The sequence below is a fragment of the Equus quagga genome, chromosome 15 (genome assembly GCF_021613505.1).
Source record: "Equus quagga isolate Etosha38 chromosome 15, UCLA_HA_Equagga_1.0, whole genome shotgun sequence".
Classification (NCBI taxonomy): domain Eukaryota; kingdom Metazoa; phylum Chordata; class Mammalia; order Perissodactyla; family Equidae; genus Equus; species Equus quagga.
This window is the reverse complement of record NC_060281.1, coordinates 851,499-875,374: the sequence shown is the minus strand read 5'-3', so window position 1 is coordinate 875,374 and position 23,876 is coordinate 851,499. Positions and strand designations below refer to the sequence as shown.

The 23,876-nt window shown below is 40.0% G+C and overlaps 1 protein-coding gene across 1 annotated transcript in view; it reads left to right on the top strand.

Annotated features, from left to right (window-relative positions):
* The window catches only part of RIMS1 (regulating synaptic membrane exocytosis 1), a 414,621-nt gene that overhangs the window by 204,989 nt on the left and 185,756 nt on the right, over window positions 1-23,876 (top strand). Inside the window, exons 5-6 of the mRNA XM_046639771.1 lie at window positions 20,815-21,155; window positions 23,630-23,876. Coding sequence (XP_046495727.1) covers window positions 20,815-21,155; window positions 23,630-23,876 — 588 coding nt within the window. The remainder of the gene's footprint in view (window positions 1-20,814; window positions 21,156-23,629) is intronic.

Sequence of the window (23,876 nt, the reverse complement as noted above, 5' to 3'; positions counted from 1 at the left end):
ATGAGAATGCCTGTCTTACATACAAGGAAACTGAGGCACAGAGAGGCTGGAGGTGCACCCCGGATCACAGCTGACAAGTGACAGAGCTGGTTCTTTGCTGCCGTGCTGTGCTCTCTCCACTAAACCTGCTGTGTGCTTTTCTCCACACTTTCCTGTGTTTATGTGGGTCTGTTCCCACTAGTATCGCCGACTTTGGACTTACGCAGCAGATATTCCTAAAGTTCTTGTGCGGTGTGTGCAGCGTGTGTGAGCACGTGTGTGAGCATGCCGTGCTTGTCAGTGTGTGTTTTGTTGTTATCACAGCATTCATGGAGATACTGGCACTAGTGGGACCTTAAGTTAGGAGGCAGGGAACTTATATCCCCCCGACAAAAAGAACAGACTCCTAAGTAATTGTGTTGTGAAACCTTGGGCAATCCATGACCTCTCTGAGTCAGTTTACTCACTTGCAAAATAATGGAGTTGGACTCAGTGATTTTTTTTTTTATTTTTTTAAAGATTTTATTTTTTTCCTTTTTCTCCCCAAAGCTCCCCGGTACATAGTTGTATATTCTTCGTTGTGGGTCCTTCTAGTTGTGGCATGTGGGACGCTGCCTCAGCGTGGTTTGATGAGCGGTGCCATGTCCGCGCCCAGGATTCGAACCAACAAAACACTGGGCCGCCTGCAGTGGAGCGCGCGAACTTAACCACTCGGCCACGGGGCCAGCCACTCATTGATTTTTTTTTACCTTTAAATTCTAGACCGGGATCAGGATGTATGTTGCTTTCCAAAGCAGCCGGTGGGGACATTTCTCCTCAGGATCGAACTGACCCTTGACCTTTGAAAGAACTATATCCCAAGAATTTAATAAATCCCTAAGTTTGCAAGAACTACAACAGCATATAATTCTCATAACAAATATATTTAAAAAATAAATGAAAATTTTACATGACTACTTTCTAATCTCTATTAGCTCCAAAAATACTGAAATAAATATTTTATATATTCATTAGAATAAATTATGTAACAAAACCAAAACCTACAATATTATATTATATCACCAATTAGATAAACCAGCGTAACACACCTGCAGTCAAACAAAATTGGGTTTGTGTATTTGCTGCACCGAGGGAGAACGTTCCAGAGGAAGATTAGCAGAGATTCCGAGGAGGGGCTCTCGGACGCAGCCCTTCAGGTGGACCAATTGTCTAATTGGATGTAATGATGATTTTGGTGCAGCGTTACTGAGGATCCTAGATGGGGCCTGCCAACCTGTGATGCTGTCTCCTTAAACGCCTGATTTTGGAAAATCTGATGAGTATAACAAACAGATGCATTTACGTGTTTGCTTGTAAAAGTGGTGGTAATGCTGCAAAAACATTTTTTAATTTTAAAATGTTCAAATTTTGAAACCTACAAAGCACAAAGGACAGAATTTATTTGTCTGCCCACCAGGTATAAAAGATGCAGGAGGAGACACTGTTGAGAACATAATTCTCACCTAACGAAAGCACAGAATTAATTACATGCTTAAATATGCAAGTGATTATGCTGCTCCATAATATCTTTCCTGCTTTTCAGATGAATTATCTCTGCTTGGCAGACTGCTTGATTCCTGGATAGAAACAAAAAAGAAAAAGATATATATATATATATATATATATATATGAGGCGGCTATAAATTTGCAAGCTAGGAGAATAATTACAGATGGAAAGAGTTGTACATTTTACGAGAAGCAGAATCTTCCCCCTTTTCTTCTGCTGTAGGTTTTTGGCTGTACTAAGGAGCGGTATATTGTCAGGTCTACTGACGACTGACCAGTGGATGGATGTGTTGATTGTATGGGTGTCCAATGCAAAGAAAACAAACCATTCCCCAGGAATTCATTGAGCATCAATCATGCCTAGAGCACATGATGGTTGCTCTATAGGATGAAAGGAAAGAGAAAGACCCATGTTTCAAGAAGCCACAGTTTAATACAGATGGTAGCAACAGCAGCAAGAAGCTAGAGGTTAATATGAATGCAAAAATGCACCAAAAACATGCTATGACAAGTTAACAGAGGAAGAAGAAACCGGTTAACTGGTTAATGTGAAAATTCTTACAAATGCATAATCTTTCACTACGTGTCATTAAAATTATATTATTCTACATTTATTGAAATAATTAAATTATATGATTATAAGACTACCAGAGAATCCAAGACATATAGTCGTGGATCTTTTACAGATGTTGTTGTGTGCTGGTCTCAGCCTCTTGATAGCCAGTGTCGTGGCTGGACTGGCCCTTGTGGTTTTTATTATAATTGCAAGACACCCTCAGCAATAACCATCAGGAAACTTTGAGAAAGAGATTTCTTACTTACAGTTTTTGCAAATTACATGGCACACCTGGGGCCAAAGAGTGAGGTCATGGGTGGAGAGAGAGACAGAGCAAGAGAAGAGAGATCATGCACAGGCTGGGGTTCTCCTTTCACTCGGGTCAAGGATGGGGGCCTAGGGTTTCTGGGACTCACTCTTAATTGGTGAATTTAAAACATAAGAGCAGAAATTAAAAGTGTGGAAAGAGAAAAAATGAGCTGTTCAAATGGTCAGTTATCAAAATCAACCAAGATCTTTACAGCAAAGGAGCCTCAAGGCGGAGGTGGCCTTGTGCTTTTCTCTACTGTGGCTGGCAACGTGATTCTGGGAGCTTGCGCTCTTTGAAGAGGATGGCATGGCAATCAAAGCTGAAGTCAGGCGCTTGAATACAAAAAAAGAAATCACAACAGTCAGGGCTTACACAAAGAGTATCTTAGACTGATCTTTTCTTAGAATAGATAAGAATCATCTGCCCAAATAATCGAGAAATAACTGTGCGATTGGCCTAATACCACTGATGCCTTACGAAAGCCGTGTGCCTGACTGTATTCGGGAAAATGGAGTAAAACCATTTGTGTGTGTGTAGTCTCTGAAATTTTTCTTCTTCAAGATGGTCTTGCATCTTCTTGGCCTTTAGCATTCCCACAGTAAATTTAGAATCACCTTATGCACTTCCAGGAGAACTGGGTGGGATTCTGTGTGTGTGTGGGTGGGTGGGTGTGTGTGTTGGAGGCCTTGCATCGGATACACGGAGTGTTTTCCCGAATCGCACGTTCACTCATCTCTTACTCTGCGGTGCTGAGCACTGTTCTGCTGATGTGCATGGCTGAGGCCGTGTGGGGTTCAGCTCTTCTGCTTCCTCACCGATTTTCACTCTGCATGTCCTGTCAGTCACTTAGAGATGCATTTGTGTCTCCCATCGTACTTGTGATTTGCCCATTTTTCTTTTTGCCAGGTTCTACTTTATGTGTGTTGAGACTGTGTTGTTATTGCATTTAAATCAGAGTTTAGTGTCTTTGGAGGGATTAGTCTTTTATTGTAGTGAAATGCTCCTTTTTTGTCTCTGGTGAGGTCTCTTGCATCGAGGCCAATTTGGTGTTATTATAACTGCACTAGCTTTCTTCTAGTTGGTGTTTGCTTGTATTTCTTTTACTTTCTCTTCATTTAATCTCTCTGTACCCGTATATTCAAGAACTGTCTCTTCTAACTAGAAAATAGTTGGGTTATGTTGTTTACAAAAGCCAATCTGATGATTTTTTCTTTTAATTGGAACATTAATTTGTTTAGTCCTATGTAGTGACACTGTATTTAAATTTGCCATTTTCCTGTATATTTTCTATTTCCCCCCTTATTGCTACTTTTGAACTAATTGTATTCAGCATCCTGTCTTTCCTTAGCTTCTTAGTAATCCATTCTTTTGCTATTCTTCTATTTGTCATCCACAAAATCTTATATTATTAATGCTTAATCTTGTTAATATATTTACCACTTCTTGGAAAATACAAGAAGCTTGTACCACATTAACGCAATTTATCCCCACCAACATTTTATGTTATTATTGTGATTTATTGTGTAAGATATTTATTTTAAATTATTTTTGTTTTCCATCAATTCACTTAGATTTACCAGTTGTTGCTCTCCATTCTTTCCTGTTGCTTTGTTTCCATCTGGAATCATTTCCTTATGCTAAAATCTCTCCTTAGTGTTTCCTTTACTGTGGTTCAATTGGTAACACGTTCAGTTTTTCTTAGAATCAAAATGCTTTTATTTTCAAAGGATATTTTTCACTATTATAGAATTCCACTTGGCATTTATTTTCCTTTATATTTCGAAATATAATTGTACCATCTTCTAAGTTTGCTGTTGAGAAGTCAGTTATTAATCTTATAGTTACTCCTTTGAAAATAATGTGTCTTTTTTTCTCTGGCTGCTTGAAACAGTTTGTATCTGGTTTTCAGTAGCTTTATGAGGTTGTGCCTGGGTGCTGTTTTCTTTGTGTCTGTTCCGCGTAGGGTTTGCAGGGTTCGTGGGTCTGTGGCATGATGTCTTTCTTTGTGGGCTGCCACAACAAAATTCCACTGAGTGGGCGTCTTAAGCCTCAGACATTGATTTCTCACAGTTCTGGAGCCTGGGAGTTCAAGCTCTTGGTGCTATTCTGGGTGCAGCCCGCTTTCTGCTTGTAGACAGCCGCCTTCTCAGTGCATCTTCAGACCCTGGGGGAGAGAGAGCTCTGGTCTCTTCCACTTCCTAGCAGGACGCTGAATCCCATCACGGGAGCCTCGCCCTCCTGACCTCATCTATGTCTAATCAGCTCCCAAAGACCCACCTGCAAATACCTTTACATCCCGAGTTAGGCTTCAACGCATGAATACAGAGAGACACAACCACGGCCCCAAGCACTGCTTATGTTCCGGATTCTGTTCCCTCCGTCTAGGACTCCAGTCACACATGTGCTAAATCTTTTCATATCTCTCTTATGATCATCCCTATTTTGTATTTCAGAACCTTTTCCTTTCCCTACTTCAGCCTGCACATTTTATCCTAATTTCAGTTCACTAATCCTATCTTCTGTTTTATCTAATTTGAAAGTATACTGATCTACTGAGTTCCCTTTTTTTTTTTGGAGGAAAATTAGCCCTGAGCTAACATCCTTGACCAATCCTCTTCTTTTTTGCTGATGAAGAGTGACCCTGAGCTAACATCTGTGCCCATCTTCCTCTGTTTTATATGTGGGATGCCTGCCACAGCATGGCTTGATAAGTGGTGCATATGTCAGTGCCTGGAATCTGAACCCGTGAACCCTGTGCCTCCGAAGGGAAGCGTGTGAATTCAACCACCAGTCTGGTCCCAGGATCTACTGAGTTCTTAATTACTTCAGTTCATTTCTTTTTCAGTTCTAGAATTTTTATTTGATTTTTTAGTATAGTTTCTGGGTCTCTTTAAATTCTTCATCTTGTCATCTAACTTGTTGAACATATTCAACAACATATTGAAATAGTTGTCTTTATCTCTAGCATCTGGGTCTCCTGTGGGTCTGTTTCCCTCATGTGTTTCTCTCTCCCTCCCCTCCTGTCTCTTGCTCGCCATCCCTCTCTGTCTCTGTCTCTGTCTCTCTCTTCATGTGGTTTTGCCTCCTGGTATATGTAGTAATTTTTGTGTGGATGCCTTGGAATTTTCAGGAAAAATGATAGATATAATTTGAGGCTTTTATGATGTTACCGTCCATCAAAAACAAGTACTGTTGCTTCTTCCAGGAAGTAACGGAGGAGGCAGATTGCTCTAGTCCAGTCAGGGACTGAGCTGGTTTGAAGCTGGGAGCCATGAGCACATGTAGGTCTGGAGGTGTGAGGGGGAGAAATGGTGTCACCAGGGCTCTGTGAGAGCGGTGTGCTGAGGAGGCCACCCCAGGGAACCGCCTGTGACACAGAGGGAAAAATACCCAATCTTCTCTCTTGTGACCCCTGGGCTCACACTGGTGCCTCTCATTTGGGAGAAATGGCATATTAACAATACTGAATTTTCCAATCATGAAATGATAAATGTCTCCATTTACTTGGTCTTTGTGTTCATCTGCTTGAGCTGTCACAACAAAATACCACAGACCGAATGGCTTACACAACAGAATTATCGCCCCACAGTCCTGGAGGCTGGAGTCCAAGGCTAAGGTGCCAGCAGGGGCAGCTCCTGTGAGAGCTCTCCTTCTGCCTCTGGTGGTCTCTTTCTCGCTGGTCCCCACGTGGTCTTCCCTCTCTGCCTCCAGAGGGAGTGAGGGGGAGCACTCTTTTCTTATAAAGACACTAATCCTAATCCTGTTGGATCAGGGCCCCACCCCTATGACCTCATTTGACCTTAATTATCTCCTTATAGGCCCGGTTTCCCACGTCATGTTGGGGTTAGAACTTCAACACACGAATGTGGGGGCTGGGGACACAGTCCAGTCCACAGCGGTCTTCATAAATATTTTTCAACAACGGTTTATAAATTTAAGGTAGAGATCTTACACATAATGTCTTAAGTTTATCCTTAAATGTTTTAGTTTTTTATGTTTTTATAAATGGCATTTAAAAAAAATTAGCTCTCCTCTTGTGTGCTGCTAGGATATGAAAATAAAATTGGTTTTTGTATATTGACTTTGTATACTGCTATATGCTAAATTCACCTATCAGTTCCAGTAATGTTCTGTAGATTCTTTAGGATTTCGTATATATACTATCACGACCTTTGTAAATAAGAATAGATTTTCTTTTTCTTTTCCAAAGGTTATGTTTTATTTCTTTTCGTTGCCTCATTTTGTTTGTTTTGATCTCCAGTACAATGGTTAATAGTGGTGTTGAGAGTGGACATCCTTGCTTTCTCTCTGATCTTGGGGAGAAAGCATTCAGTTTTCACCATTAGGTGTACTCTTAATGGTAGGTTTTCTGGAGGTTTACTAATTTTTTTTAAAGATTTTTGCTTCTATGTTTTTGAGGGGTATTGGTTTTAATTTAATTTAATTTTCTTATAGCAGAGTTTCCTGTATCAGGAGTTTAGGGCTAAGCTGACCTGGTCAAATGAGTTCGGAAATGTTAGTGGTTCTTCTTCCACATTTTTAGTAAAAAATTCAAGTAAGATTTGCATCATTTTGTCTTTAAATATGTTTAGAAGAATTTTCCGGTAAACATATCTAGTTCTGACCTTTCACTGTATGTTATCTTTCAATTATGAATTTAACTTCTTTATTATTTATTGAACTATTCAGGTTTTCTATTTCTTCTTGTGTTAATTTTGGTAATTTTAATTTTTTAAGGAATTTCTCTATTTAATCCACATTAATTGATTTATTGGCATACAGGCGTTCATAATATTTTCTTATTCATCGTTTCAGTGAATCTAGGGTAATTCTATTTTCTGTTGTTTTTCTTCATGAGTCAAGGGGGATGTTCCTTAATTGTATTACACCCCCAAAGAGCCAATGTCTGATTTCAGTTGTGTCCTCTGGGTGTATTATTCTTTAAATTTTATATTTCATTGATTTCCAATGTCTATTGTTTTGTTGTTTTATATTTCATTATTTTTGTTAATTAATTTTGTTCTTTTTAAGGTGCAAACTTAGATTGTTGATTTTATAATTGCTTCTTTTGCAACGGAGTGTTTAATTCTATAATTTTCTCCCCAAGAAGTGCTTAAGTTGCATCTCACAAATTTTGATAGATTGTATTTTTATTATCATGCACATCAAAGCACATTTTAATTTCTCTTGTGATTTCTTCTGTGACCATGTTTAGGTATGCATTGCTGAATTTCCAAAATTAGGCTATTTCTAGATTTTTTGGTTATTGTTTTCTAATTTGTATTGTGTTTTGCTCAGAGAACATACTCTGTGTGATCCTGATCCTTTAAATGTTTTGAGAATTTTTTTTAATGGCCAGCCTGTAGTCTATCCTGATGAGAATTCCATTTGACTTGAAAAAATACGTATTCTGAATTGTTTGTGCAGTTTAATGACCCCAATTACTGTTCTCTGCCAGGCCTCCCAGAGTCTCACCCTGAACATGTGCAGCTTAGCATTTGGACAAAGACTCGGAAAGATCCGTCTACACCCGTTCCTGGGCTGTAGTGTGGTGCTGGATGAAAATTACAAACCAGAATAAACTATTTTTTACCATAAATAATTACACATGTATTGTCAAGTATGTTGGTTTAGTCAATATTTCAGACCATACAATTTTAGAATACTTCAGCATAAAACATTTTTTATGCCCTTTCTCCAATAATTCACTTTAGGGGCAAGTATAAATGTACTACAGGCCTTACACAACAATTATGTGCATGGGTCTAACTTCCGCACTGAAGTTGTATGGGATATCTTAGTGCTTGACACCCCTGCATGATAACAGAATATAAACAGGTCATTCTTTTTTATTTTATTATTGAAATTAGGAAGATAGGGCATTAAAACTAGAAAAATAAGATATCAAATGTCAGAAACATTATATTGAACAAATACAATAATTTTGTTGGTTTTCTTTGTAATACATTTCTTTGGGGAGAGGAGCCATATGACAGTTTATATCATCAATGAGTATTTGAAGTATTGCATCAGATCTGAAAAATGCAGATGTTATAAAATGGGTGTAATCCATTTGGATATGGGTGAACCTTTAAAGACAGCCATGTAGCTAGACATCTGGGACAAATTCTAGGAACGGCACAATGTTCAGAAAACTGGATATGGAGCGTATGTGGGAAGAAGCTGTTGATGAAGGTGGAAGGATGGGAAAGAACCACAGTGTGCTGAACAAGAGAGTTAGAATTCTCTCTTGAATACAGGAGTGATTTTGTCAAATTTAAATTTTGGAAGGTGTGGAAATGGTATGCAGGATTTATTGCATGGGCAGTAAAAGAGGCAGGAACATCAGTTCCAGAAATCCCAGTAGAAAGAGATGGCCTAAATGAGGCGGAACAGCGGGGGAGGAAGCTGGAGCCAGGATATTCAGGAATCCGGATTGAGGAGATCAGATGAGGGGCTGGGGAGAGGGTAGGCTGGACTCACTCTGGGAGAAGAGGTTTGGTTTGGTGTGGATGGTGGTACTGTTAACTGGGACAAACGATACAGGACGAGAGCGGCTTTTGTGGGAAGTGTATCCCTTCTGTTTTGTATGCTTTAAGTTTGAGGTTCCTGTGTGACATTCAAGTGGCCACCTAGCAGATACGAGGGTGTCTGGATTTGGATATTTTACAAGGTATCTGAGCTAGAGATTATGACTTTTGGGTCAGAAACTTATAGTAAAAGGTAATCTATTCAGGTACAAAATAAAATTCTATTTATATTTTATATAATTCATTTTAATTTCTATTTTGCACGTCTTATAATGCAAATACTGTGTTAATCTAGTAGGCATGAATATAATTTATTAAACAAATATTTATTTATTGTATAAGCCTCAAAAATATTTTTTCATAAGGGGTGGTGATCAGAATATATGGAGACCCTTTTACATTTCTCGTGGGACCTGTTGGAGTAAGAAATGCAGGGGAGCAAGAAGCAAGTTCAGTATGACATCAACGTTATTAAGGAGGTCAAGAGGGAAGATTTTATCAAGGAAAATGGGAGGAGATGATGCAAGTAGGAAGAAGACCAGAACAGGATATTGTCACTGAAATCCAGAAACCAAAAAGATGAGTAGCCATGAATTCTAAGTTCTCGAAAGCGCTCAGTCAGAGCAGGGCTGGAAGTGTCCCTCTAGGGAGATAGGACTTTGGAAGGAAACTAACGTCTGTGAGAGATAATTAAATATAACTGCGGGGACTGGAGTCAGATTTCAACGAGGTGAGAAAGAAGCAGGGTGAGAAAGGGGAGAGGCATCAACTTCAACAGGTAGGTTGACCTTGAAGAGGACAGAGGAGAAAGTGACAGAGGGACTAGCTCAGAGGAGCCTTGTTCCTACTGGGAGGAAAGTCGTGATTGTTTTCTGTGCTTCAGTGGGGAGGCACTGGGACAGGAGGAGCCACAGAGAGGGCAGGGTTGAAGAGGAGAGTGCGGGTCAGCGTTGGAGTGAAGTCCCACCTGGAGAAGGTGGGATCCAGAGCACAGGGGACTGGGGGAGCATCTTGTCCTGTGAGACAGGACGTGGGTAACAAGATGGGGGCGTGTTCGGATGCTACTAAACACAAGATTCTCAGACTGGATATAAAACACAGTTCAGTCCTGTGCTATATGTAAGAGGAGATGCACCTCCAATGAGATGACACACAGAGATAACCTAAGGGATGGGCACACCTACCTAGCAAAAATGAGCCTAAAGAGAGAAAAATAACAATATGAGAATTCAGTTCACAGACATTCCACAATTGATTCTCTGCCTTTTATTTTCAACACATCAGCTAGCCAGCCCCTGCAGTGAGTTTTTATACGTTGTTAACCTATGTGCAAACAGTTACATGTACCCTCTCGTGTAATCCTGACCTCGAGCCTGCGGGATCATTATCACTGTTTTCCCTGTTTTATGAATGAGACACAGAGATGATATAATTTGTCTTAGGTCGCACAGCAAGAATGTGGGCGAGCAAGGATTGAGGCCCCGATGGTCCCCCTCAGGGCCCACCCCTCACCATCGCTCAGTCTCCATTGCTGCCCCTGACGTGCCACGACCTACACGGAATCAGGACATTTACACAAACAAGAGCAATGAGAGGCACACCGTTAGACAGCCTGTGTGAAAGCCGCTCAAAAAGACGCAGGGACCTTGAGTGACATAATGTAGTTGACATGATGAATTAGCAAATAAGTGCACGTTTGTATTTGCACCTCTATAGGAACAGAATATAATTTTCTTACTAGCTTTGTATGAAGTTGATGGCCCCTCAAAGATTTTATATGTTTGATAAATAAGTAACGATGAAGGCAATGATCAGTTATTAGTAAGGATTAGTAATTATCATGTTGTTAGTACCTCATAAGCAGTTATATGGCAGGCACTGTGCAGAGTAATTTAAATAGATTATCTCATTAATTCCCCAAATAACTCAGTGAAGGAGGAACTACTGTATCCTCGGTTTGTTGATGGGGGCACTGAGTCTCAGGGAGTCTTGGCGAACTGGTCTGCGTAACAAATACATGGTGCAATCTGAGATCAGGACCGCCGTTTAACTACAGAGAACACACAAGCTCCTCTTGGAAGGTTAGTGGAGAAATGAAGGATTATCCAGTAAATCATGTTGAGATTGTTAGCTATGAGAAAAAAAATCAGTGTAGACCTCTGTCTCTTGTCATGCATCGGGATAAATTCTGAGGGATCAAGGAGTAAATTGTAATATGTTCAACCATATAAATGGTCGATGAAAATAAAAGTGAATTTTTATCAAAGCACTTTCTGGGCTAACACAACAGAAGAATTGCAAAGGAAGAAAATATCAAACTAGATTTTGTAAAAGTGAAAAACCATCTTTGTGACAACAGAGAACATTAGCCAATATGGCCATAACAATACGAAATGATTTATATCAAAGAGTTAAATCAAGTAAAAACAGTACAAAAGTACAATTAATTCAATTGTTAAATACACAAAACACAGGCAGTTTATATGCTAACAAGCATGTGGAAAATTTGGAAAAATGTTCATTCTTATTAGTACAACCTGAATGAATAAAAGTGATAAAATTATCAATAAATGGCAATAAATGATCACGGTATGCCATTTTATTTTTAATCATCTATTATGAATCTAGTTAAGAGGTAAATATTGCCACAAGACTTAAAGCTACCTATGTGTCTATGTAACTGTGTGTATGGATGAAAGACGAAATAGAAAGCAGCGTTTGCAGTAAAGGTAAGCATCCTCTGCTGGTTCTGCCCCAGCTCCCAGTGTCTTCAGGAGGGAGGAGGCAGAAAAGTCTGGGGCTGGTAAACTGTTCCCAGCTCTACACTCTGCTAGGACAGTGAGAATGGCTCCTTTGGGAGCCATTCATTTGCACTTTCATTTGCTCTGTGCATCACTTCTGCAACTTACAACAACACAGTTATTATTCACGAGAGACAAGTGGTGGGCTTACATTCTGTGTCCTGGTCTATGGGTCCAGTATCATGGCCAGCGTTCCACTTGATGGAGAATGTTCCTGCCTTCAAAGGCAAATGGTTCTCCTTTTAACCAGATTCCTTTATCCGCTTAGTTTTTTATGTTTTAAATTACGCTCTGCATTTGCTCAGGTTCCTTCTTTGTTGTTGCTCTTGTTTTCTCCTATATTTGGTGTTCACTCTTGGAATCCTCATTCCCAGACCCGCGTCCTCTTGCTCCAAGTTTCTCTTTAAGCTTTCCCAAGAGAGCTGCTTATCTGGGCACTTTCCTCACTGGTCTGCAAAAGACTTATTTCCTCCTCTTCCTTGGCCGACTTAGTTTTTCTAAGGAAGGATATACCAGTGGTAAATTTTCCAAGTTCTTCCAAATGTTGAAAACATTGTTTACTGCCTTTACACTTGATTGATGGGTTGCCTGTATGTAGAATTGCAGGCTCCACATAGTTATCCCCACAACACTGGAGGTATTCTCCCCTGTCTTCAAACATTCAATCCTGCTGATGAGAAGTCTGCTACTATTCTGTTTCCTATTGGGACCTGATTTTTCCTTTCTGGAAGCTTTTAGGATCTTCTCTTTGCCTTTGGTGTATTGAAATTGTCTAGCAGTTTTGTGTCTTCATGGTTTCTTTTTCCATTCATATTGTTAACGTGCAGTGACTTTTCCACCCTGGGAATTTGTCTTCTATTTTTTTGCAGCCTTTATTCTCCTCCATGCTCTGTTCTCTCTTTTTGGAACTGATATTAGTTGGACTTTTGTCTCATATTTTTTCTCATCCCTTTACTTTTTATAAACAGCTTCTTTTAATTCCTTTTTCCTTGTGACAATCTCATTATTAATTTTCAAAACCTTTTTTGTTCTGGTATCTGAACACCAACTAGAGACTATTTTAAGGTTTCTTTTCTCCTGCTGGAAGTATATCTTACTTTTCCGAAATCATTCTCCTTTGTGTTTATCTTGGCCACTTTCTTTAATATTTAGGTTTAGTTTTTTTTTTTAATTGTTTAGCAGTTCATGATTAACCATTCATAGGAAAAAAAAGATGAAAGCCAGGCGTTAGGAAGGATGATTGGGATTCCTCGGTGTGTGTTGTGTGTGCAAAGGTGGACAGTTTGAGTGGACCCAGCCCTTAGGGTGTAGACAATCTACCTGAAGAGTGACGAGGCTCTACGCCAGTCAGCGCCACCCTCTATATCAGATTTGTGGGAAACTGTTCATTCTGCATGTGGAGAATAAAATGTTTTTTAATGAAGATTTTCAAATAGTCTCCTGTTTTTTATTCCACTTCTCACTTCTGCCCTGCCATAGTGTCTGCCGTTTCTAATCCAGAGCATCTTGTGGGTTCTGCTGAGATTAGCCCCCTTCATAAAGTCCTCTCCACTGCGGGTCAGTCTCCAGCTTCCTCCATTCTGCTTCACTTACCACCCTTTTCCGTTCATTTCGCGACTTCTAAAAATGTCTTGGCATCTCCCCTCCTTGAGATTTCTTTTTTGTAATGGGGCATATGGCTTTGTTAATGCCTCATGGCTATTATTTAGATGGGATTTCATTACGTTATCTTAAATCTGAAACATTGGTGAGAGTGGAGGGTATAGGGGCATTATTAAATCTTCAGATTCTAAAAAGCAGAAATGACCTTGTCAAGTTTTCGTTACAATTTGTCAAAAACTGTTCAGGAGACAATCTTGCAAAATATACAAAGAATCCTAACTAGGCATAGTGGTTAGAGCAGAAGACCCTTGAATGTGTTCTAAAATTTACCCAATAATGTGAGTTTTTTTCAATACATTCTAAAAAATAAATGACCTTAAGTATGAAACACTTTGATCAACACAGTTTTTCACTGCAGGGTTCTATATTAACGTGAAAGAATGTAAGCAATTTAAAGGTTAGGCAGATGACATATAGTCCCCATAGAATATTTTGTAATATTGAAATGTTTTAGAAACATTTAGAATCACATGGAAATATTTACGCTGTAATATTAAATAAACAGAATGCCGAGTTACAGTGGAATTTCAATTATTTTAAATTTGCATAAGAAACTAAACCAAAATGCTACTTGGCGGACAGTGGGGGTGCTTTACTCTTTAAAAGGAAGCAAACTATATCATATTTCATCCTTCATAAATCCACATCACGTGTTTTATAAACTTTCAAAAGGAAAAAATAAACCAAGGAAATAGCAACAACAATTATGAAAGATGAGAAACACACACACACATCAAAATAGGTACCAGAGAGAGGTCTCATTCCACCCACTCTGTCAGCTGTTTTCTACCATCTCATCGACTATCGTCAACAAAGCTGAAACATTACCGTGATAATTTTGTCCCCCGTTTCTGCTGAAGTGAGTGTTTTTACTGAATAGAGAAAGTAAGGAAAATGAGTACATTATTCAGAAAATGCAGCATCCATAATGACCTTGAATATCTCCTGTTTTCTTTTTCATGTTTTTCAAAATAGGAGCGTAAAAATTTTTGAAAAATGTACTGTATTAAATGAAAGTAACTTTTAAAATTTATCTGTAAAAACATAAGATGAAAATTTAATCACAGGATATCTTTTGTTTTTTAAAAAACCTTCATGCCTGTATTTATTCTTCATGTTATAATACTACGCACCTCAGATGGATTCTTGTTAATACAAGAATTCTGCAACTCATTGTCATGAATCACCTTAGTAATATCATCAAAAGTAAATTTAAGACTCATTTCTTCTCTCTGTGTTTCTGGGTCTGTAAACATTTCATGTGAGGCAAGTGTAAAGTATTTCTTTCACCCGATTATCATTTTTCTGCCAAACTCGCAGTTTTATCCATGAAAGTCTCTCTCTCTCTCTATAACTACACTCCCTACTACATATAGATATATATTTTTATTTCTCGTGTGGGTTCTATAAAGTGGTCTATGGTATATTTTAAGACTTCGTTAATTGGAAAAATGGGATTTAAAATGCTGGTAGAGGGAAATGTCAGAATAAAATTTTCAGATGTTCTTCACATTTCTGGCGGCTGACACGGAGTTTCAGAAGCCATGTTACATCACAAGGATCTTTTATTCAAGTTGCACTTGGTTGCTTAACACCCGCAAGTTGTTGAGATAGGGGAGTGCGTAGACGAGCTCTAGGTCAGAGCAGTTTGGGACACATCCCAGGGTATTTAATCAGGGTTGATCCCGCATGGCACAGTCTCTGAAAGGTGTGTGTGTTTGTGTGTTTTAAATAAATGGCATTAATTTTTTAGAAATAGTTATGTCTTATCCTCTTTTTAAGAAAATCAAGGCCGGTCCCGTGGCCAAGTGGTTAAGTTTGCGTGCTCCGCTTCGGCGGCCCAGGGTTTCCCGGTTTGGATCTTGGGCATGGACATGGCACCGCTCATCAGGCCATGCTGAGGTGGCGTCCCACATGCCACAACTAGAAGGACCCACAACGAAGAATATACAACTATGTACCGGGGGATTTGGGGAGAAAAAGCAGGAAAAAAAAAAGAAGATTGGCAACAGTTGTCAGCTCAGGTGCCAATCTTTAAAAAAAAAAAAAATCAGTTAAGAAAGGCTCCCCATCCCACTTTTGGATTACCTATAGTTCCAGACAAGCGTAATACTTAATACTAAATTCCAAATAGAATCTTTAAACATCCATATCTGTGTTGCTTCTTAGCAACTACTGTTTGGCTCATGTTGATGTGTGTCTGTGTTGTTTGATACGAACCGTGTTGAAAGGCATGGCAACAAATATCCTACTGTAAGCTCATGTGTTTTTCCTTACGACTCGTATAAGCAATTTCTTTTTTGTTTGTAAGCTTTGTGGCCAGAGTAATGTATATACCTAATAGTAAAGATTGGGGGATAGTATTTTAATGGAAATATCTTTACATTTTTATAGTTAATTTTGTTTTCAAATTGGAGGATAGGTTGACCACACTTATAATTAATTTTGAAATACAAATCTAAAAATGTTGTGGTGCACAAAGAAATAAGACATAGGAAAAATTTTGGATTAAATAACAATTTTCCTAAGTGTTAAAGATAGACAAAATTAATGAAACATCACAGACTTAAAAGAATAATATCTTAAAAATATTAATTAAAGTAGCTGCTTCTGAATATTAAAGTACTTGCCCACTAATAGTAACCTTTTGAATAAATTCAAAATGAAATTTAAAAAATTGTAGAATTTCACTGTAATTAATAATAGCTTTATTTTGTTTGCTTTCATCAATTCTGCAACAATTCTATACATACTCAAAATTTGGAACTTCCCAAATCTGGCAATGACTTTTCATTGGCCTGTTTCTGTAACACTTAATAAGATTGTGGTAACAATTTTCTAGAAGACATTCACACATACAACAAAGAGAAGAATTTCCTTCCTGTTCTTTTCTGCCTCTTTATGCAGCTTCACTCCTTGTTGGAACTTTTGTAATAATTGTAAATTTTATTGTTTTTTCTTAATGGTTTTAAAGGAGATGCATATTTAACTTCAATATGCTTTAATATTTATGTAGTAAAGGATGTACTTTTGATGATGAGTAATATTTTGCTTATTATTAGTGTAAGAAATACGAATTTAATGTCTACTTAATGTAAAATAGTCAACATTTCATACAGTCTCCTGGAACAGGTGACTGCAGACCTTCTCATCACTGTCTTGTCAGGCAGAGAGGAAGCTCGGCGCCCGCCCACCCAGGTCTGGGCGGAGGAGACCCATGTCACAGCCGTGGCAGTCCGGGCCCTAGGGTATTGCCCTCATAATGTCTTTGATATGTCCATGTTCAATCCACCAGGACTCAAAGAGATGGTGAGACATTTTGCAAAATACAGCCGTATTTGGCAAGCATTTTAAACTGAGGTTACCTTCCATAAATCCTTTATTTTGATATAGGCTTATGCAATGCATTGTTCATCTTGTTTCACGGGAATTCTGTGATAGCGAATACGACGCACTGTGTAGATGTTACACCTGACTCGTCTGGTGAACTCATTTCTCTGCATTTTATGACCTGAGGAATGCAGAGGAATGAGTCAAGCTTCGTCAATCTTAACCTTTTTATAGCAAGTATCTCTGTTAAGTCTTGGTTTTCCCCATATTACTAATTCTTTTGAGTTTTCTTGCTTGGAAAAGAGGAGTTCTTAACAGGTCATCTGCAATATCTTCCTTTTTAAAAATATATTACTTTTCTCTCTCTTTTCCCATTCTCACATTAGCTTTTATTTTATCTCATTTTATGACTTCAGTTATGGTTTTCCTCTTATCATCTGAATGTTTTCAGTAGTGTTTTCTTCTTTTTGCCAAAGCTGCTTCTTTTACCATCTTAGATTGTTTCCTACTTAATGTATCTAAGATTTATTCAACCTTATGGAATACTTTGGAGGAATTCTTGACCTAGTCAGTATTTGTGAAAATGGGGGCCTGCGTTTGGTGCTTGCCCTTTGCTGGGGGTGCTGTTTCTGAAGGAAAAGGAAGTGACGAGCATGCAAAGGAAAACGACTGGGGCAGTGCGGTGAGCTCATGTCCCGGGAGCGGGGTGATGGGGGTGTCTGAAGAGAGGCTCCGGTGTTCGGGCCACCTCAGCTCTGTGCCTGCCAGTGGGCACTGTTATTATTGCTCAGTATTTCTGTTATCATCATCGTCCTCATTATTACATTCGTTATAAACGTCACCAAGAGGAGAGCAGATACAGAGGTTTATTTAAGCGGTGATGCATCTTATAACTTATCAGTGGATTTGTTTCTAAATGACTATTCCAGAAAAGCTCTCCTAGAGGGAACTATATTAGACAAGTCACATACGAGTAGACCCGGCCCCAGATTTCCTGCTTTAGTAAATATGCGCATGGAAATTATATTTTATAGCATAAAGTAAATAAGGTTAATTTATTACTAATAAACTAGAGAAAATATACAGCTTGACCTTTTCTTTTGTGCCTACATTTTAGTGTCTGTTCCATAGGAATGTTTTAATATCAGCTTTAATAATGGACTTTTTTTTATTAAGGTCATAATAGTTTACAATGTTGTGAAATTTCAGTTGTACATTATTACTTGTCTGTCACCATATAAGTGCGCCCCTTCAGCCCCTGTGCCCACCCTCCACCCCACTTCAGCTAGTAACCACTGAGCTATTCTCTTTGTCCCTATGTTTGTTCATCTTCCACATATGAGTCAAGTCATATGGTGTTTGTCTTTCTCTGCTTGGCTTATTTCGCTTAACATAATACCCTCCAGGTCCATACATCTTGCTCCAAATGGGATGATTTTGTCTTTTCTTATGGCTGAGTAGTATTCCATTGTGTATATATACCACATCTTCTTTATCTATTCATCAATTGATGGGCACTTAGGTTGCTTCTATGTCTTGGCTATTGTGAATAATGCTGTAATGAACATAGGGGTGCATAAGTCTCTTTGAATTGTTGATTTCAAGTTCTTTGGATAAATACGCAGTAGTGGGATAGCTGGGTCATAAGGTATTTCTATTTTTAGTTTTTTGAGGAATCTCCATACTGTTTTCCATGTGGCTGCACAAGTTTGCATTCCCATCAGCAGTGTATGAGGGTACCCTTTTCTCCTCACCCTCTCCAATATTTGTTATTTTTAGTCTTAGTGATTATAGCCATTCTAACAACTGTAAGATGGTATCTTAGTGTAGTTTTGATTTGCATTTCCCTGATGATTAGTGATGTTGAGTATCTTTTCATGTATTTATTGGCCATCTGTATATCTTCTTTGGAGAAATGTCTGTTCATAACCTCTGCCCATTTTTTTGATGAGACTATTTGTTTTTTTTGTTGTTGTTGCTCAGTTGTGTGAGTTCTTTATATATTATGGAGATTAACCCTTTGTCAGATAAATGATTTGCAAATATTTTCTCCCAATTGATAGGTGGTCTTTTTGTTTTCATCCTAGTTTCTTTTGCCTTGCAGAAGCTCTTAAGTCTGATGAAGTCCCACTTGTTTATTTTTTCTTTTGTTTCCCTTGTCTGAGAAGACATGGTATTCGAAAAGATCCTTTTAAGGTCCATGTCAAAGAGTCTACTACCTATATTATCTTCCAGGAATTTTATGGTTTCAGGACTTATCTTCAAGTCTTTGATCCATTTTGAGTTTATTTTTGTGGAAGGCATGAAATAATGGTTTACTTTCATTCTTTTGCAAATAGTTGTCCACATTTCCCAACACTATATACTGAAGAGACTGTCTTTTCTCCACTGTATGTTCTTGGCACCTTTGTTGAAGATTAGCTGTTCATAGATGTGTGGTTTTATTTCTGGGCTTTCAGTTCTATTCCATTGATCTGTGTGCCTGTTTTTGTACCAGTCATGCTGTTTTGATTACTATGGCTTTGTAGTACCTTTTGAAGTCAGGGATTGTGATGCCTCCAGCTTTGTACTTTTTTCTCAGAATTGTTTTAGCAATTCGAGGTCTTTTGTTGCCCCCTATGAATTTTAGGATTCTTTGCTCTATTTCTGTGAAGAATGTCATTGGGATTCTGGTTGGGGTTGCATTGAATCTGTAGATTGCTTTTGGTAGTATAGACATTTTAGCTATGTTTATTCTTCCAGTCCATGTGCATGGAATCTCTTTCATTTCTTTATGACATCATCTATTTCTTTCAATTATGTCTTATAGTTTTCATTGTATAAATCCTTCACCTTTTGGTTAAATTTATTCCTAGATATTTTATTCTTTTTCTTATGATTGTAAATGGAATTGTATTCTTGAGTTCTCTTTCTGTAAGTTTGCTATTAGAGTATAGAAATGCAACTGATTTTTGCAAGTTGATTTTGTACCCTGCTATTTTGTAATAGTTTTGATTATTTCTAATAGTTTTTCAATGGATTCTCTGGGTTTTTTATATATAAAATCATGTCATCTGCAAACAGCGAGAGTTTCACTTCTTCACTCCCTATTTGGATTCCTTTTATTCCTTTTTCTTGCCTAATTGCTCTGGCCAAGACCTCTAATTCTATGTTGACTAAGAGTGGCCAGAGTGGGCACCTTTGTCTTATTCCTGTTCTGAGAGGGATGGCGTTCAGTTTTTCCCCACTGACTATGATGTTGGTTGTTGGTTTGTCATATATGGCCTTTACTGTGTTGAGGTGCTTTCCTTCTATACCCATTTTATTGAGAATTTTTATCATAAATGGATGTTGCATCTTGTCAAATGCGTTCTCTGTGTCTATTGAGGAGATGATCACGTGGTTTTTATTCCTCATTTTCTTGATGTGGTGTATCACATTGATTGATTTGCAGATGTTGAACCATCCTTGTGTCCCTGACATAAATCCCACTTGACCACGATTTATGATCTTTTTGATGTATTGCTGTATTTGGGTTGCCAATATTTTGTTGAGAATTTTTGCATCTATGTTCATCAGCAATATTGTCCTGTAGTTTTCCTTTTTTGTGTTGTCTTTGTCATGCTTTGGTGTCAGAGTGATGTTGACCTTGTAGAATGTGTTAACATAATAAAGCATGATTTTTGAGAAGATAGATATCTTGTAAATTATTTGAGACACCAAGGTTTATGTACATAAATACTAATTCTATAGCTCCTTACAACATTTTTCTAACTGATCAACTACCCCACTCAGAATATTTTTACTGACAGATATTTTAAATGAAACTTCAGAGTCAGTCACACAAAGTGTGATGGATGTATAGTGAGAGGAACCTCAGATCACAGGATGAGAAAGCCAAGAAAAATCTCTCCTCTGGCTCCCCAGAGGCACCATGGTCTCCAACAGGTCCCAGTCCAGCCATTCCTACACTTGACTGTGACTTGTGCAGGGATCATTTCACAAGAAATTTGCAAGGATCAATATGAAGATGACAACAAGATAAAAGATATTTTAATGTTATGAAAATAAATTACTTCCAAGCAGCATAGAAAATTTATATTGTCCTCTCCTCTTCAATAGGTTATGTGGGTATGCAATCTATGTCGGAAGCAGCAAGAAATCCTAACCAAGTCTGGGGCGTGGTTCTTTGGAGGCGGCCCTCAGCAGCCAAGTCAGGATGGAACCCTAAGCGACACGGCAACAGGTGCTGGATCCGAGGTCCCCAGAGAAAAGAAAGCCCGACTCCAAGAGCGTTCGCGGTCTCAGACCCCCCTGAGCACAGCAGCTGCCCCCTCGCAGGACGCGGCTCCGCCCAGCGCACAGCCAGACAGGAGCCAGGCGGTGGAGCCCGCGCAGCCGGCCGCGGGGCCGGAGCAGAAGCAGGCGGCCTCCAGGTCCAGGAGCGAGCCTCCGAGAGAGAGGTAACCTTCACCACCCGCCAGCAGTCGGCAACAGGCAAGGTGCTGTGTGGGGAGCACACCCATTCTTGAGAGTTCAGTCTGTTAGAGGAAAGTGTGGAAGAACACTGCTCAGGCTCCACCTGCAGGGCCGCCCCAGGCCCGCGGGCTCTGCCCCTCTCTAGGACGCACCGTCCTTAGAGACCCTGTGGACACGCTTTCCTTTCATATCATGCACAGATGTACACAAGTCCCCAGACCAAGCCACTAACGTCCAGCCTCCCTCAGAAAAGCTCTTAGATCGCTGACTCACTTTCAGAATTAGTCCTCTAACTGAAGGTGTGCTCTGAGCAAATATGGTGGGGGAACCTGACCCAGTGGAGGGTGCGTGGGTACACCAGCAAAGCCTTCCTCGAGGACATTCACTTTATGCTGAGCTCTGAAGAGTGACCAGGAGTTAACCGAGTGAGGAGTGGGATGGGTGCTCCAGGTGTATGCGCAGGCACGTGCCAGAGCCAAAAGGGTACCCCCTGGCCAAAGTACGAGCAGCAGGGTGAGAGCAGGGAAGAGGGGGATGGAGAGGCATCAGGGTCCAGGTTAAATTTTATAGGTTTTATTTGGGGAATAATGGAAAGCCATGAGGATTTTAAGCATGATCAGATAATGTACTTCAATTGATTGACTGATTCTTTCAAACAATGCATTTATGACCAGACAGGATGCTATCACTGAGAGACAGTGCTCAGAAGGAGAACATAGGCTTTTCCTCATGAGCTCGGTGGTGTGGGGGACCTGACTGTTGTTGAGACGAGGCTTGGCTGGGGCTGTGTGTCTAACCCTTATCTATGAGTCGGGTGGGAGAGCAGGCTCCCAGAAGCCTTTTGCTTTCCTTTCAGACAAAGCTGCACACGGTAAGATCAGAGCTAAACAGGTCTGGACCCCCGTCCTGGCCCTGCCACACTAGGCAGTAACAGCCCACCTTACAGGGTTGTGGCAGGGACTAAATAAGATACGTAGGAAAACAATGAGGACATTGAGGATGGAGGAGGAGGAACATGGAGGGAGCGGCACCTGCAGGGCCAGGAGCAAGACCGAAAGAGTGGCAGTCGCCTGTTGTACGTTAGTGAAGACTTCTTGATCACATTGTGTGCTCTCATCAGGAGCTGGTGGCAATGGAACAATTAAGGTAGAGGGGAGAAGAGGCATGATCAGTGAAGCAGGTCAGGGAGACTGGAGAAGTCCTTCCGTTTGCATAATTCTCCATCCTTTCGTAAAGCACTTTCACAGATGGGGTCTCCCTTAATCCTCACGTGAACTCTGCGAGGTATGCAATATTTAGCAGCATTTCAAGAAAAGGAACTTGCCTCAATGGTAGAACCCACAACAGAAATTGCCCTACTGTTTTTCATCTTGTATTCTTATCGAGTTTTGTTCATGTTGTCTTCTTTTAGACTTGCAGTCAAATGACGCTCCCTCTGGAAAGCCATCTCTGTGGACCTCAGGATTCCAAAAGGAGCCTCCGTTTGTCTCTGTTTTAACTTCAGGGTAGATCACAGAGAGTCACAACGCTTAGCCAAGCCCCCTACTCTGTAACTTTGTAGCTGGTATAATTGGGGGAACTTTCCAAAAGCAGGGCACTCCTGGCACAGAGGGCTGACTGGCCACTTAGTGATCTGTCTACAGGATTCAAAGATGCCAAGCCGGTTCCCTTTACTTCATCTTTGCCAGTGTCTTCAACAGGACAGAGCGAAAAGGAGAACACGAAACGGTTTTCTCCTTTTGGGCTGTGTTCTGAAATGAGGGAGAGGGAGAGAAAAGGAATAATTTCAAAATATTCACTACTTCTATTATTTTTGCCCAAGGAAGGTAAAATGCAGGCTGAGGTTCAGCCATTCTTCCCTAACCAACTCCCTAAAGAGTGGTCGGGAGCCACGATCTCCTTAAAATTACTTTTGTTCCTCTATTGAGGAGGGGTTAGTAGATTTGATTTCTGAAATGGACACACTTGTATTCACTTTTCTTTAACAGTTTCAGTTACACTAAAAGGCTGTCCGTAAGTATTGTCCAAATATATATCAAGCATATATTTAGTTTTGAATTGATATGTGTATATTATCCTTGGTTCCTATATTATTACTTATATTAGTTTCATCTGAAACATTAAGTGTCTGGTTCACAAGCAGACGCTAGCATAAAACTTGTTCATTTATTGAATTAATGTATTCCAATTGGCCTAGTTAATTTACAGAGAATTTTAAATGTGAAAACAAGTTCTAAAGTCCCTGAATATATTGTAATGCCCAGGAGCCTTACCCGGAAAGCTGACCAGATACACAGGTTTGATGTGGGCCTTTAGCACCTCGCTTTTCAACGAGACCCCGAATTATAACGAACTATTTGAAGGACTGAAGTCTGGAACGCGGAGACACCTTTTCTTAGGTCTGGCCTGCGCTGAGCTCTGCGCGCTGCCCCCGCTGACGCCCCTCTGCCCATCGCAGGAAGAAGACCCCGGCGCTCTCGGAGCAGAACGGCAGAGCGGCGCCCAAGAGCGAGCGGAGACGCGCGCCCAGGGCCTCGGCGCCGCCCAGGGAGGGGCCCGCGGAGGAGCGCGAGCGGAAGGAAAGGCGGGAAAGCCGCAGGCTGGAGAAGGGCCGGTCGCAGGACTACCCCGACGGGCCGGAGGCGCGCGAGCGCGGCAGGGCGGCGGAGGACGCGAAGCCCAGCAAGGAGGAGGAGTACCAGACC